At 42.8% G+C, this 17944-nt stretch overlaps 1 protein-coding gene across 1 annotated transcript in view; it reads right to left on the bottom strand.

Moving 5' to 3' along the window:
• The window catches only part of LOC126260759 (uncharacterized), a 1547391-nt gene that overhangs the window by 1125450 nt on the left and 403997 nt on the right, over positions 1–17944 (bottom strand). Inside the window, exon 28 of the mRNA XM_049958097.1 lies at positions 3747–4031. Coding sequence (XP_049814054.1) covers positions 3747–4031 — 285 coding nt within the window. The remainder of the gene's footprint in view (positions 1–3746; positions 4032–17944) is intronic.

The raw sequence follows: 17944 nt of genomic DNA, 5'->3' as shown, positions 1-17944 counted from the left end.
TGATCTGTATCCAGTTGTGTTGGTTCCTAGGTTTGTTGCTTGGTAATAACAGAACATGAGGTGTCGATTAACTTCATCTGACCATCTCATCCTCTGTCTTTGTTTTCCTTCTAGGGTGGTTGCAGGAAGCATATCCCACAAAACACCTCTATTTGGATTTAAATCATTTTCCAGTTGGCTAGCAGTGTCGTTACCATTGTGGGCGGGCATAGGGTTCAAGCGTCGTCCCCGACCATGACGGCGCTTGTCCGAGGCTTCTTTAGTTGTGTCTTGAACCAACTAATCACACTAAAAGGGGCGTTAGCCCTATTAGTGGTTTGTTCTTTTCGTCGCCTTTTACGACTGGCAGAACATACCGGAGGCCTATTCTTTTCCCGGGCCTCCACGGGGTTTATTATTATTATTATTATTATTATCATTATCATTATCATTATAATTATATACTGCTCATGTACCATACAAATTGTAATGTTGGTTCAGTGAGAAAGCGGTAGGGCCTAAATGCCGCAATCTTACCAAGTAGAGTAAATGCATGAATAAATAAATAAATAAAATAAAGTACTGTTGGAAAACAGATGATCATTGGCACCCTTGTTGTGGACTGGATACTATTTACTAACCTAAGGAGGTAATAACTACTTTTGCTGTGATAATATCAATCGGGCTCAACTTCCTCCACTAAACGGAGAGTTGTGTTTCAGCGCTGTCATCGAAAACGTCGTACCTAGTGCTCAGGTTAACATGAATGGTGATAAGAATAATGAGGTTTCACTTTGCGATGTGTCAGTGTTGTACGATGCAGTTAACGCGAGGACTGCAGCTACTGCACAACCTGCAGAGAGCGAAAGTCTCCATGGCTGCAGCCTGTCCGTGGCCAGGGCTAAAGAGTATTCCTGTGAGCACTAAGTTTGAACCTGGAGCAGTGGCGGAAACTCGAAAGCGACACCTTGTTGCGGAGAATGTGTTCGTCAACAACTACTTCGTTAAAACCTTCTGGGACCCCATGTATAATGTGAAGAGGAGTGATCAGTATGGCCGAAGCTCGTTTTAAGTCTCAAGATTTCTGTCTGTCGAGAATGAAATACTAGGTTATGCTTACTAGGAACTGTCGAATCCAGTGATACTGTCGGTCTGATATTCTGTACGCCCGTATTTTGGTCATCACGTGTGTGCACCACCTTCTGAGAGTGAAGGAACACGTCATCAAGAAAGGTGTCAGTATCTACAACTTTTGGGGTCTCGTGGACGAACAGATTGACCCGGGTTTCACACTATCTTTCCTCGCAAATTTTTAAGAGAACCAAGCGGTAGCGTTGTAATATATACAAAAATGGGACTAGGCCCCACTGTGCAGCAAGGGATCGGAAACCGAGAGGTGTGTTACTATAGGATGACAATTATTGAACTACATAAAAACACAAAAATTAGTTACAAATTACGGAGCGCACGCACCTTATTCAACAAGTAAACGTCACTACAGGTCCAGAATGTGATTTTCACTCTGCAGCGGAGTGTGCGCTAATATGAAACTTCCTGGCAGATTAAAACTGTGTGCAGAGTGAAAATCTCATTCTGGAAACCTCCCCCAAGGCTGTGGCCAATCCATGTCTCCGCAATATCCTTTCTTTCAGGAGTGCTAGTTCTGCAAGGTTCGCAGGAGAGCTTCTGTAAAGTTTGGAAGGTAGGAGACGAGGTACTGGTGGAAGTAAAGCTGTGAGGCCGGAGCGAGAGTCGTGCTTAGGTAGCTCAGTTGGTAGAGCACTTGCCCGCGGAAGGCAAAGGTCCCGAGTTCGAGTCTCGGTCCAGCATACAGTTTTAATCTACCAGGAAGTTTCGTCACTACAGGTATTTGGGTTTAGGTAATGACATGTTCGATACGCCTGCCACCATTCTCGATGAAGTGGTGCTGACGAATAGAGAAATTCTGCATAGCCCGCTGAACTGTCGGATCTCTGATGCTTTCGATGACCTCCTGAACTGCTGTTTTCAGCTCAGCAATGGTTTTTGGGTTATTGCTGTTCGCCTTGCCTTTAATATAGCGTCACAAAAAGGAGTCGCATGTGTTCAGATACAAATAATATGGCAGCCAATCGAAGGCACTACCAGTAGCCTCTGGGTACCGCACAGCCACAATGTATTCCCGAAAGTGAATGTCCAGGACATCACTCTCCAGCTTCGATGGGATCGAGCTCCGTCTTGCACGAACCACATCTTGTCGAAATCAGGGTCACTTTGGATAATGGGGATGAAATCATCTTCCAAAACCTTCACGTATCGTTCGGTAGTCACCGTGCCACCGAGGAATACCGCACCGATTATTCTGTCACTGGACATTGCACACCACACAGTCACCCACTGAGGGTGAAGAGACTTCTCGATCGGGAAATGCGAATTCTCAGCCCCCATATGCGTCTACTTTGCTTATTGACGAAACCATCGAAATGAAAGTGCGGTTCGTCGCTAAAACAAACCATACGTTCCCATTATGCCCCGCTACCAACTGTACAGTTTGAATGTCCTAACGCAAACAGTTCAGAAGGTATGCCGATTTTATTCGATGTAGTTCAATAATTGTCACTCTGAAAATTTTCGCTTTAATTTTTTTTCTTTTTTTTTTTTGTAGATGGGAAAACACTGGACGTCGGACGAAAGAAAGATATGATGAGCATTATTATTTGTTTGGGGTGACTCAGGTACACGATACAAAAGCCAAATTGCAAATATTTGCTGGTACACCAGAGAAATTGCATCATCATATTCTACAACGGTCTTTAGGCAGCTAGAAAGTGAAAAGACTTAGAAAATATCTCGGGACTTTGTCTCTCAGCGGTGAACAGCCCCGCGCCTGGTGTGAACTCTAACTTTTCGCGCAGAGATTGTGAATGATCGAACTGTGTCAAATGGATATGCGCTCGAGTGTAACAGTAACTCTAAATACGACCACTTTCGCTGTTAGTTTGCTTTTTGAATAAACGTTATTCTAACCAAATCGCAGCAGTGTGGTCTACATCATTTATGGGTCGTTAATTTAGTTCCCGATATTATTATTACTGTTATTATATGTTATGTTAACTTTCTATTTCGCAAACTTGCCATCAGCCAGACAATTTAACCAAAGGGTCACGAGTGTCTAACTTAAGGCATGTAATGCGACACGTGCGGTTCAGCCAGTAGGCAACTTTGAGTCAATACATTTCGACGAAGAGGAACCGCATGTGAGCCCGAACATCTTTGGGATGTTAGCTCGCATCCTCGAGGACATCAAACACTCTCCGTCCCCGATGTGGTCTAGCTCCGTCTTGCATGAACCACATCTCGTCGAAATTAGCGTCACTTTGGGGATGAAATCATCTTCCAAAACCTTCACGTACCGTTCGGTTGTCATCGTGCCATCAAAGAATAAAGCGCCGATTATTCCGTGACTGGACACTACACACCACACAGTCAGGCGCTGAGGGTGAAGAGACTTCTCGATAGCGAAATGTGGATTCTTAGTCCCCCAAATGGGCCAGATTTGCTTATTGTCAAACCCATCCAAATGAAAGTGGGTTCGTCGCTAAACCAAACCATACACGCGTCCGCATGAGCGTACTCATGCTCCGCGGCGAACCGTGTAGTACGAACGTCCTGCCGGAAAATGTCGAGAAGTTACTTCACATAGTTCAATGGCTGTCGCCGTGTGAGTACACGAGAGGTGAGGAACGTGGAGGGTGGGAGGGCAGCAGTACCAGTAGCAGCAGCAGTACCTGGGAAGACGACGTTGGCGGAGACGCGCTCCTCGGCGAGCTCGTTGCGGGCGACGCAGGTGTAGACGCCGCTGTCGGCGTGGGCGGAGGGCGCGCGCACCACCAGCCGGCACACGCCGTCGGCCAGCTCGCTGGCGGAGAAGCGGCCGTCGACGTCCGCGTCGGTGGCGCCAGCGCCCGCCAGCGGCAGCGGCCGGCCGTCCTTGAGCCAGCTGACGGCGGGGGCGGGCGAGCCGCGAACCCGGCACTCCAGCACCAGCTCGTCCTCGCTGGCGCGGTACGAGTCTGCACAGGCACACACACACACCCCGTGTCACACTCCAGCACATAATGCAGCGGCAGAGGCTGAAAGCGCATCCGACAAAAATTTAGCCACCTAAGTCGAAACAATGCCCCGGGAGTAGACAACAGTCCATTAGAACTACTGATAACCTTGGGAGAGCCAGCCCTGATGAAATTCTACCATCTGGTGAGCAAGATGTATGAGACAGGCGAAATAGCCTCAGATTTCAAGAAGAATATAATAATTCCAATCTCAAAGAAAGCAGGTGTTGACAGATGTGAAAATCACCGAACTATCAGTTTAATAAGCCACAGCTGCAAAATACTCACACGAATTCTTTACAGACGAATGGAAAAACTGGTAGAAGCCGACCTCGGGGAAGATCAGTTTGGATTCCGTAGAAATGCTGGAACACGTGAGGCAATACTGACCCTACGACTTATCTTAAATTAAGGAAAGGCAAACCTACATTTCTAGCACTTGTACACTTTGGGAAAGCTTTTGACAATGTTGACTGGAATACTCTCTTTCAAATTCTGAAGGTTTCAGGGGTAAAATACAGGGAGCGAAAGGCTATTTACAATTTGTACAGAAACCAGAAGTCAGTTATAAGACTCGAGGGGCATGAAAGGGAAGCAGTGGTTGGGAAGGGAGTGAGACAGGGTTGTATCCTATCCCCGATGTTATTCAATCTGTATACTGAGCAAGCAATAAAGGAAACAAAAGAAAAATTCGGAGTAGGGATTAAAATCCACGAAGAAGAAATACTTCGAGGTTCGCCGATGACATTGTCATTGTCTCAGAGACAGCAAAGGACCTGGAAGAACAGCTGAACAGAATGGACAGTGCCTTGAAATTAGGATATAACATGAACATCAACAAAAGCAAAACGAGGATGATGCAATACAGTCGAATTAAATCAGGTGATGCTGAGGGAATTACATTTGGAAATGAGACGCTTAAAGTAGTAAATCAGTTTTGCTATTTGGGGAGCAAAATAACTGATGATGGTCGAAGTAGAGAGGATATAAAATGTAGACTGGCAATGTCAAGGAAAGTGTTTCTGAAGAAGACAAACTTGTTAACGTCCAGTTTAGATTTAAGTGTCAGTACGTCTTTTCTGAAAGTATTTGTATGGAGTGTAGCCAAGTATGGAAGTGAACGTGGACGATACATAGTTTAGACAAAAAGAGAATAGAAGCTTTCGATATGTGGTGCTATAGAAGAATGCTGAAGATTATATGGGTAATCACGTAACTAATGAGGAGGTATTCAGTAGAATTGGGGAGAAGTGAAATTTCTGGGCCGGCCGCGGTGGTCTAGCGGTTCTGGCGCTGCAGTCCGGAACCGCGGGACTGCTACGGTCGCAGGTTCGAATCCTGCCTCGGGCATGGGCGTGTGTGATGTCCTTAGGTTAGTTAGGTTTAAGTAGTTCTAAGTTCTAGGGGACTTATGACCTAAGATGTTGAGTCCCATAGTGCTCAGAGCCATTTGAAACATTTTTTTGAAATTTCTGGCACAACTTGACTAGAGGAAGGGATCGGTGGGTAGGACATATTCTGTTGAGTGGTACTTAAGTAGATAAATTAGTGAAATCAAAGTGAACTAGAAATTAGAATATAAATGAAAAACATGGTTTAGTTTAGAGAGTTACATACTCGCAAACAGCGGGCCGAACAGCAGAACAGAAGAAACAATGACCATGAAGTCAGCAACTTCCACATAAGCGGGCGCTGTCGATTCAGCCGTCAGGGCATCGCCCGACCGGCTCACGTGTTTCTCAGTTGTCGTATGTGAGCAAAGGCCCTCGCCTACATCCCAAGAGCCAATGACCGACGTTAAGAAGATTCTTCGAGAAGCTATTCAACGTGACAGAAGAGGCAATGACCGGCTCACGTGTTTCTCAGTCGTCACATGTGATCAAAGGCCCTCACCTACATTCCAAGAGCCAATGATCGACGTTAAGAAGATTCTTCGAGAAGCTTTTCAACGTGACAGACGAGGCAATGACCGTGAAGTCGTTCACCTCCAGTAAACTGAAGTGAATAAATACGCGAGACGCAGTGGGCCAGAGAGATGAAGTCAGATGAAGACAGATGAAGACGGAGTCGAAGACGGAGACGGAGACGAGAGACGAAGAAGACGAAGAAGCGTAGCAGTAGTTTTCAGTCAGTTTCGGTGCTGAAGACCGTCATGTAAGAAGAGGAATAGCAAGCAGCAGCCGCAGCGCCAGAAGACAGAACTTAAAAGGTATTTGAAGTCTGGTTTTTACATACCCGGGTGACTCGTGAGGACGGGAAGGAGACGGCCTCACATCAGTAGTCACCTGTGAGCTGGGATGAAGACCTGACAGCCGAAGACTGGCAAGCGGGAGTCCGTGGTTCGAGTCCGGGACACTGGCCTTCCCCCGCCGCGCCGCTCCGCTGGTCGACGCACAACACACGCGGCCGCTTAGAGAAGAGAAACACTGGGACGCGACACCCAAGGTATCATCCGATGCACGATTTCGCTCGCAATAATTAAACGGGCCACCTCGCGCTGCGCTTCTCCAGTCAACTGAGCGAGACAGCGACACGAGATACACACCGCTACGCGTAATCAGACGCCGCCGCCGCCGCCGCCGCCGCCGCCGCTGCCGCAGCAGAAGACTTCACAAACGACACAGCTGCCGCTCTCCGAACCAGAATATTCCGTAAGATACAGTTGTACAAATCTTCAATAAAAGTTATTCTTATGTAAAAATGATGTTTCATTCGACCTCATACCCGAGCCAAGGAAGAACCCACCCTGCCCACATGTTGTTAAGAGAGAAAAGTTAATTTATTTAATATTTTCACCCTGACAGAATTGTTTAGAATGCTCATCCTGACAATTGACAGCATCCAAAGAGAAAACCCAGTTACATTTAGTAGCAGAAGTGTCACATTTAGTATCACAACTGTTACAGTTGGTATCAGAAGCCGTTTAGTTGTTACATTTGGTGTCAGAGAAAAAACCCTTGGCTCAATATGAGGTGTGAATGACAGTCACTAAAGGTCCACAGTTAGTATTGTTTAATGTGTGAAAGGATAGAGGTTTGCATAGCAGTCGTAATATTTTCTTTATTTAGAAGTGTATTTTCTCTCGTGATTTTAAGAGTTTTGTCGAAAATATTTAAACATCTTTTGAATTCAGTGTGGTAATATTGTGTGACTACTAGTTGTAAAATGATGACACGAAATCGTACAAAGTCAGAGTCAGCACCACAAGCGGTTTCTACTGATGAAGCTATTCAGATCATAGTTAAGCAGATAGCAGAGCTTAAAAATGATAATAATTTATTATTTAAACAGTTGAGTGAGGTTAGGCAAACCAGTTCAATCCATCCCACCCTAGATTCCTCAGCAGCAGCCTTAGTAACTCCTTTTTCAGGTAAACCTGGCGAGGACATAACAGCCTTTTTTGATGATTTAGTAGCAGCTGCAAAGTTAGGATCATGGTCAGATGAACAGCTCTTACAAATGACAAAGTTACGATTGACAGGAGAGGCTAAAGCACACGTCTTATACCATGAAAAATTAAGGAATGCTCTAACATTTGAGGAATTGAAGAAAGGATTGCTTACACGTTTTCAAAAACAGAACAGCTGTAGATTTTATAGGGAACAATTAAACACTATCACTCAGAGGCAAAACGAGTCGTTAGAAAGTTTTGTAGATAGGATTAGAAAAGTTAATATTAACACCTATCAGTTGACAACTAGTGATGAAGCAAATAAAGTTATTTTACAAGAGGCAGAAAATAGAGCTCTGGATACATTTTTACGTGGGTTACCTCCTGAAACTTCCCGTCGTGTCAGGGCAGAGTTTCCTAAAAATTTAGCAGAAGCTGTATCTGTGGCGACAGCTTTTGAAGAAATTGACATTGCCACCAGATACAAGGAGAAGCGAAATATATTTTCAGCAGGAGTACGATGTTTTAGGTGCGAGCGACAGGGACATATAGCAAAAAACTGCAGACAACCTCAATGCACTAATTGTCAAAGAATAGGTCACACATTCAAGGAATGCAGGTCTAAGAAAGTTTTTGGAAATAGAAATCAGTTAAACTCAAACGGGAATGTCGGAGCCGCCGCCAGACGTTCCCAATAAAATTTCATGCCATTAAGGCGAATGTGAAGGCGGAATGCTGGTTATCTGCTACCATACAGGATAAAGAGGCAAGGATACTGGTGGATACAGGCGCAAACGTATCAATAGTAAGTAATGAATGTATTGGAGAAAAGAAATATGACCCTCCAAGGTATAGATTGAGTGGAGTAGGAGGAGGTACAGTGAAGTCATTAGGATGTACATCACTGATTTTCTCTATTCAGGGTGTACAATTTCAAGAAGATGTAGAAGTGGTAACAAAGGTAACTGACGGGTACGACGCGATCCTAGGACTGGATTTCCTGAATAAACATCACGCTAAAATTGACCTCAGACAGCAAACTGTAGAACTTAGCGGAATAGTGTTTCAGCTAGGTGACACCGCTGCAAAGGGCCCTCTGCCGCAAGATTTCCCTAACCGGAAGGCGAAATCAACTATACTGCGTGCAACGTCCTTGAAGGTTGATTCGCGGGATCAGATACCATCTGGCTCAGGAAAACTTGTCTGGATGACCGTTGACCCCGAAGTACCTACAGATACAGTGTGTCTAATAGAGCCTTTAGAGGAAAATGAGGAATTAGATGTATCACATTGTTTTGTACGTAGGAATGTTGTACGGGTTCAAGACGTTGAGGGAGAAAGAAAAGTACCGGTACATATTGATAATTTCGGAGTGGAGGACAAAAAGTTGCATAAGGGAATATTAGTAGCTACAGTCAGTACTTTTGAAGAAGAAGATTTCATTTGGTCAGATATTAACGATGGTCAGAAACCAGACGCCTATAAAACCGCATTACGCCAGAAGATTGAGCATTTGAAAGGAAATGATAGAGACACGATAGAAGCAGTTTTAGTTGAGTTTCAAGATTTATTTAATGCAGAAGGTCCACTGCCAGCAACAGATATCACACAGCATAGGATCCCAACAGGAAATAGCCCCCCAGTTTATAGGAAGCCTTATAGAGTTGCGCATCACTTACAGCCAGTACTGGATGAATTTGTAGAACAGCATCTAAAAGATGGAATTATAGAATATTCTGATTCTCCTTATAATTCAAATATTGTAATTATTCCAAAGAAGTCTCCCGACGGTACGAAACGATATAGATTTTGTTGTGACTACAGACACCTTAACAAACAAACTATCTCAGATGTTTATCCTCTTCCAAACATTACAGACATCATTGACAGTTTGGGTAACAGTAAATACTTTTCAACAATCGATCTACGTAGCGGATATCATCAATTGGAAGTTGCACCTGAAGATAGGCATAAAACAGCATTTTCTACCCCTGGAGGCCACTGGCAATTTAAAAGAATGCCTTTCGGTTTGAAAAATGCACCAGCAACTTTTCAAAGACTACTCGATGGAGTATTGCGAGGACTCAAAACTCAGCAATGTTGTGTATATCTAGACGATATTATTGTATTCTCCAAAGACATTAATGAACATGCTGTGCGTCTGCGTAATGTTTTTCAGAGACTTAGAAAAGCTAAATTAACATTAAATACGGAAAAATGTACTTTTGCATTGACAGAGGTTACGTACCTAGGGCATGTCATTAGTGAAAAAGGAATTAAAACAGATCCTCGATTAATTTCGGCAGTTAAGGACTTCCCAACACCACAACGCGTTAAGGAAGTACAAAATTTCATTGGTCTCGCATCGTACTACCGGAAATATGTTCAAAATTTTGCTGAAATTGCCCGACCCTTAACCCAATTATTAAAAAAGGGTGCAAAATTTCATTGGTCTGAAGATTGTGAATCAGCATTTCAAACCCTTAAAGATAAGTTAACACACAGTCCAGTATTAGCCTACTCAGATTATAATAAAGAATTTATTTTATCCTGTGACGCAAGTGGTCATTCAGTAGGAGTTGTTTTGAGTCAGGATATTAATGGCGCGGAACACCCCATAGCCTACGCTTCCAGACAACTAACAACGGCAGAAAGAAATTATTCCACAACGGAGAAAGAATTGTTAAGTGTTATTTATGGTATCAAATACTTTAAATGCTACTTGTATGGTAGGAAATTCAAGGTCATTACAGACCACGCAGCTTTAAAATGGTTGCTTGGATTAAAGGATCCTTCTAGTCGTCTTACCCGTTGGGCCCTATGTCTTTCCGAAATGGATTTCGAAGTTATCCATAAACCAGGCAAAAAACACACGAATGCAGATTGTCTCAGTCGGAAAATAGCACTTTTGGAAGCAACAGGCCGAGATACTGAGGACTGGAGAAAGGCACAAGATGAGGATACAGAATGCAAAAAATACGCAACTCAAAAACAATTTTGCTTTGAAGATGGTGTATTATGCCGTAAAACAAAACTTGGACCGCGAATTGTTGTTCCCCAACACCTTAGACAAGAAATAATGGCAGAGGCCCACGATCATATCCTTGCAGGACACGGTGGACAGCGGACAACCGAAAGACGTGTAGCAGAGCGATTTTGGTGGCAAACCAGAAAGCAGGATGTTGCGCAGTACGTTCGTAATTGCATTGCGTGCGCACAACGAGCAGAACTTTCTCGTTCAAAAATACCCTTACAGAGGCTCCCCGAAGCTTCACGTCCATTTCAAATCTGCGGAATCGATCTCTACGGGCCATTTCATAAAACACCGGCTGGTAATAAGTATGTCCTTACAATTATAGATCACTTTTCACGCTATCTAGCTATGGTGAGTCTCCCAGATCAGCAAGCAAATACAGTTGCCCAAGCTTTAGTTAACAACTGGATACTTAAATTTGGCATACCTGAAGCTATTATCACAGATCAGGGATCTAATTTTATGTCGGAATTAATGAAACAGCTATGTCACTTACTAAAAATACGTAAATTACGCACAACTCCGTTACACCCTCAGTGCAACGGCCGCACAGAAAGAGTTCATCGGACAATTGGCAAGATGCTTAGTTATTATATTAACGAACAACATTCTAATTGGGATACGTATTTACCAATAATCGTGTCGGTATACAACGCCAAAACGCATGAAGCAACTGGCATGTCACCTTATGAAGTGGTCTATGGGAGAAAAATGCCGTCCCCTTTTGATGTAATCAGGCAGAAAAACGGAAAAGTTGGAGAAACAGTAAGAGATTTCAGTCGAATGATGAAGGATGTATGGAAAAAGGTTCAAAAATCTAATACAAAGGCTTTGGAACGACAGGAAAGATTAGGTAATACCCAAGCTAAATATCCAAATTACAAAATCGGTCAGTGGGTTATGCTTTCAACTCCTTATATTGCGAGAGGAAAAACGAAGAAATTTGTAACAAACTACAGAGGTCCTTACCAAATTATTGAGATCACGTCACCAGTCAACGTTAAATTGCAACTGCCCACCCGAACTACCATTGTCCATGCAAGTCGTTTAAAACCTTTTAAGGGCGCTCCAGAAGTAATTCCTTCAACAATAGGGTCTGCTTTTCCGAAGGGTGGAGGAAGTTCCCGTAAAGGAAAAAGAGTGGCCACGCCAGCACAACATACAGACATGGCACCATACAATCTTCGACCAAGAGTACGAATGTCCTAGTGGAATCTTAGTAGACTGTGGATAATATACAAATGTAAATAATTAATACATGATAATGGTTTATTTTTTAAGAAAAAGAAAAGTTGAACGTAGAAACATGTAGATCTTGTAGTTAACAATGTATTTCTTCTTTTCTTTGTTTTTGTTTTTATTAGGTTGGTAGGTTCATAACCATGTTGTTTGCTCTTTTCAGAAAACGCCATGCAAGCATTTCCTACACAAAACCTGTCCTACCTCAATGACTCCCTTGACAGTTCCCTTCTGAAGTCATTAGATATGTTCATAAACTTGCAGCAAGGCAAAATTGATGCCAATGTTATGATGCAACATGTCTTAAAATTAAAAGATGAACGCAAAACTAAAATTATAATGCTAGGTACGGGTATATCTGGAAGATTTGTGTTGGTGTTTCTGCTTTGTACAGTTTTCTTTTATTTAAGACGAAAAAATAAGCCAAATAATAATATACCATTTCATCAAATCCCTGTTCACTGGATACCACACTCTTAAATGGTGTACTTCAGTAGTTACTTTTGAGCATTAGTGTATTAATTTTGTATATTGTACTTCATTCCTTATTAAACAGTCTTATGTTAAAGTAAACAATACTGTAGAATAAATATTCTTGCATTCATATAGGATTGATTAAACAGGTGTTGCTATGTAACTTTCTGAGTGAATAATCTTTTTTTTTGTTTATTCATTGTCACCAAGATTTGTTACACTTATTACAACCATTTATGTAAGAACTATGTGATTCAAGACCGTACAGTGCTTTAGTAAAGTGATAAAGTATTTTCAACATACTTAATGTGAAGCGTGTGTAATCTTCTAAGTCGAGAGTTTTCAATGCTTGTGCTCTTGCCGTGTGAAGAGTGGAGGAATGTTGAGTGGTAAATTCGAGGGCGAATTTCTCCGAAGGGTGGAGGAATGTTGAGTGGTACTTAAGTAGATAAATTAGTGAAATCAAAGTGAACTAGAAATTAGAATATAAATGAAAAACTTGGTTTAGTTTAGAGAGTTACATACTCGCAAACAGCGGGCCGAACAGCAGAACAGAAGAAACAATGACCATGAAGTCAGCAACTTCCACATAAGCGGGCGCTGTCGATTCAGCCGTCAGGGCATCGCCCGACCGGCTCACGTGTTTCTCAGTTGTCGTATGTGAGCAAAGGCCCTCGCCTACATCCCAAGAGCCAATGACCGACGTTAAGAAGATTCTTCGAGAAGCTATTCAACGTGACAGAAGAGGCAATGACCGGCTCACGTGTTTCTCAGTCGTCACATGTGATCAAAGGCCCTCACCTACATTCCAAGAGCCAATGATCGACGTTAAGAAGATTCTTCGAGAAGCTTTTCAACGTGACAGACGAGGCAATGACCGTGAAGTCGTTCACCTCCAGTAAACTGAAGTGAATAAATACGCGAGACGCAGTGGGCCAGAGAGATGAAGTCAGATGAAGACAGATGAAGACGGAGTCGAAGACGGAGACGGAGACGAGAGACGAAGAAGACGAAGAAGCGTAGCAGTAGTTTTCAGTCAGTTTCGGTGCTGAAGACCGTCATGTAAGAAGAGGAATAGCAAGCAGCAGCCGCAGCGCCAGAAGACAGAACTTAAAAGGTATTTGAAGTCTGGTTTTTACATACCCGGGTGACTCGTGAGGACGGGAAGGAGACGGCCTCACATCAGTAGTCACCTGTGAGCTGGGATGAAGACCTGACAGCCGAAGACTGGCAAGCGGGAGTCCGTGGTTCGAGTCCGGGACACTGGCCTTCCCCCGCCGCGCCGCTCCGCTGGTCGACGCACAACACACGCGGCCGCTTAGAGAAGAGAAACACTGGGACGCGACACCCAAGGCATCATCCGATGCACGATTTCGCTCGCAATAATTAAACGGGCCACCTCGCGCTGCGCTTCTCCAGTCAACTGAGCGAGACAGCGACACGAGATACACACCGCTACGCGTAATCAGACGCCGCCGCCGCCGCCGCCGCCGCCGCTGCCGCAGCAGAAGACTTCACAAACGACACAGCTGCCGCTCTCCGAACCAGAATATTCCGTAAGATACAGTTGTACAAATCTTCAATAAAAGTTATTCTTATGTAAAAATGATGTTTCATTCGACCTCATACCCGAGCCAAGGAAGAACCCACCCTGCCCACATGTTGTTAAGAGAGAAAAGTTAATTTATTTAATATTTTCACCCTGACAGAATTGTTTAGAATGCTCATCCTGACAATTGACAGCATCCAAAGAGAAAACCCAGTTACATTTAGTAGCAGAAGTGTCACATTTAGTATCACAACTGTTACAGTTGGTATCAGAAGCCGTTATAGTTGTTACAATTCTGAGGCATCAAGGGATCACCAGTTTAGTATTGTAGGGCTGCGCGGAGGGTAAAAACCGCAGAGGGAGATTAAGAGATGAATACACAAAACAGATTCAGAAGCATGTAGGTTGCAGTAAGTACTGGGAGATGAAGAAGCTTGCACAGGATAGAGTAGCGTGCAGAGTTGCATCAAACCAGTCTCTGGACTGAAGACCACAACAGCAACAGTAGACACCTCGCTAACACCGTGTGACACCGCTTCAGTTCGGCGAGGAAGAGAGCCCACACGTTGCTTCAGGTATGCCCACTTCGCACGGGCACACACGGCAGCTCCTCCCTCCCACGCACACACACCACTCCACTACCATTACGTATGTAAGTGGCGGAGACTCACATGGCCGCCCGGTACCATTTGTACACCACCTGCAGAGCACAAAAGCGGCCAGTATTCTCTTTTAAGCTGTCGACCAATAGCTTATGCAGGATATTCTGGGAGGAATAGTCAATATTGAGAGATATGACAGTGGACCCGTGCCCTACTCCGAATGGTTTCCAAGATAGATCACATTTATAAGGAACAGGTATGGACCTACAATTCAACCCTGTGGGATTAACTTTGTCATTTTTCCACAGAACAATTTAATAGCCACCGCGGTCGCCAGACTTTACGCCATAACATTTTTGTTTATGGTGTTGGGTGAAGTCCGAGGTGAGGAAACGAAAGGAGAATACGCAACATCAGATACTTGGTTGCATCGTCAATGCTACTGACCTCATTAGGGAACGTGCAGGCACACTCAGACAAGGAACACAACACGTACTCTCAATAGCGCACAAATGCTTTAAAGTTGACGGTGGGATATTCCCGAACATTTATATTGTGAACTGTACAACAGCCGTAACGTGACGTGTACGATAATGCTTGTCGTGGATGTTTCAAAAATACATATCTTTCAATTCTCGCTTTGTAAAACACACTGTTTCACATGTGTGCATGTCTAACCTGACAATGTCTTGAAGAATACACAACGTAAATAACAATGTACATTAAATGTCTTCTGTCTCGGAAACTATTCTTATCAGGGCGGTTTGTTGCTTCAAATAGCCGTCCCAGTCATATCGCTGTTTCTCCTGGGACATACTGTATCAGGCGCATATCACTTGGCGCTATGTATATTCTGTTCCAGGCAGCCCCCGAACAGAAGTTACTATCCCCGTTCTTCTATGAGTCATTGCTGTGAAAACGGAACATGACTAGCGATTCCTCACCACACAGTTCACATTCATAATAAATTTATATTAAAAAATATATTTCTTTGAAGTGCATCTACTACACAAAAACGTCAGGAAAACCATGTCTGAGTGTGGGTGAGAAATTACAGTTTTGACTTCTTCGACCAATTTTGCATTAGAAGTTTTTGAACCTCCCACCGTTAAGAAAATTCGTATTATCCCACGAAAAAGCTAGTACCAGTGCGTTATACAACAATTTTGCCATACCGTGTTCGAAAACTTAGTCTCCATTTTCAGATAATGATTATATATCATTTTAAATTTATTTCAACGTTATGTTTCTGTAAGTGATATTGTTTATTTATGATCTTCTAATTAGTCTCCATTGTGTATACTCCTTCCTCAATTCCACGTCTGCAGTGAGAAATAAGAGACTCTTTCAGTTAATGATGGAAACAAAGTCTGTGCCGGATCCGCTCTATATTGAGATTACGTTCTTGAAAATGTAACTGCAAAGTCTAAAATAAACTAGATGGTAAAGAGATATAAATAACGAATAACTTTTAACCAGAGCGAGAGTTTTCTCAACAGGTGCATGAATGTAGCAGTCGCGGAAGACGATGAAAGAAAATATAAGGGAACTATAGTAGCAAGAGTTGTACAAGGCAAAACAAGGGGAAGACAAATACGGAACGAATAGAAGCTTCTGACATGTGGTTACAGGGAACCGTTGAAAATCAGAGTAAGGGATGACTGCCTCGTGCAACAAATTAAGTAGCAAAATAGCATCAAACAGAGCATTATGAATCGAGGAGATAAAAAGATTGGTCATATATTACACGATGAGTCGTTGTTGATAACTGTAGTCGAAGGGATGGTAAAAAGGAAGAACGGCAGGCGATGTCGAGGTGTAAGTACACTACGCACTAACTTTTGTAATATAGGATGCAGAAGCTACGCTAAATAAGACGAATAATGAGTAAGCTACATGCTCGACGAACTGCCCAAAACAAGCCTCAAAATGCTGAAGGAAAATAAATAATTTTGTAATTTCAGATAGTGTTTCCTGTAGTCAAGTTTAGAATAGCATCAGGAAACTAGAAAGGTAGCATTAGCGATTAAAGGGTGTTGGTCTGCTGACTGTGTAATGACGCCTGTTGATTCTTAACAAATTAAACAACAGCGACCCGACACTGTTAATAATGAAATTTATTAAAAACGAATAGTGCCAGTGTCAATTTCGAACCGACATATTCATCATCAAACGGCTCTTCATGTGTACCCTTTTTTTATTTAAATTATGCAGCAAGCACTCTCTCGGCCATCTTTAGCTGTACTGAAACTTTCCTGACGAATTAGTGCACTATACAAAAAAATCTGACATTAGAAATAAACAATTTTACTTTAATCAGACGTAGTTAAGAGCTGAATCATCGCAAGTCAGTAAGAAGTGGGTTCGTTTTGAGTTATTTACATGAAAAATCCTGCGTCTCTGTAATGCCCTGGAAGAGCTTCATATTCCGCAAAGTTGCAGTCGTCTGATGATCGACGTATCTGTTGGAAATGGATAACTGCTCTATCTGTTTCTTAAAAAAATAGATTTTTAACAGCGTCTGTTTGCTGTTTTTTCCTTTATTTAACTGTTAACCTGTATTTAACCAGACGGCAGTTACGGAGTCGAAGGAGATGGAGGGGATACAGTTGATCAGACGAGAACAAGAGATGTTTGTAGCCTACTCAATCCGTACACTGAGCAACAGCTACAGGAAACCCAGGAGAATTTTGTAAAAGAGGTTAAAGTTGAGCGAAGCAACAAAAAGCTGGAGGTTTCCGGAAAACAATGGAATTCTGTCAGAGTCGGCAAAGAACTTGAAAGAGCAGCCGAATGGGAAATATAGCGTCTTGAAAAGAGGATATAAGTTGAAAATCATCAAAATTAAAACACGTATGAGGGCGAATTGTATCTGGCGATCCAGAGAAAATTATGTTAGGCAATGAGACACCAGAAGTGGTAGATGCGTTTTTTAATCTGGACATCAAAATAAACGTTGATGAGACTGCCATAATCGAACATAAATTTAAACCTTAGGAAGTCTGAAGTGTAGCCTAGTGCGGAACAGAAACGTGGACAGTAAACAGATCAAATTAGAAGAGAGAAAAACGTTTTGAAATGTGGTGCTACAGAAAAAAATGCTGGATATTAGATAGATAGACAGGACAATTAATTAGGAAGCATCGTGTGGAAAACTTGATTAAGAGGAGGGATCTGTTAATACGAGAAATCCTGAGCAATCAAGGGAGGGTCAGTTTGGTTGTGGAAGGGAACGTAGAGAATAGAAATTGTTCATTGACTTATTCCCTAGCCCCCAAGGCAGCTTTCGAGTTGCGTAAGGCACTATCACAATTACACATCTGTCATCAAAAACAAAGTGGGATGCGCATCATTAGATTGGAATTTGTGAGCGGACCTTCTGAAGAAGGACACTACGAGCCGGAAACCGGTTAAATAATTAAATTTCTTTTATGCAATTCGTTTCTGACTATTTAGATACATATACGTAATGCAATACAGGTTGTATGGCACAGTATGCAACTGGACAGTTTTATCATTACTGTAGGTTAAAGCTGATTACAGTATCTATATAAAGTTGTTCCGTATACTCGCGTAAAAATAATA

The sequence above is a fragment of the Schistocerca nitens genome, chromosome 5, assembly GCF_023898315.1.
Source record: "Schistocerca nitens isolate TAMUIC-IGC-003100 chromosome 5, iqSchNite1.1, whole genome shotgun sequence".
NCBI classification, from domain to species: Eukaryota; Metazoa; Arthropoda; class Insecta; order Orthoptera; family Acrididae; genus Schistocerca; species Schistocerca nitens.
The sequence above is the reverse complement of the archived record's forward strand: the minus strand, read 5'-3'. Positions and strand labels throughout refer to the sequence as shown.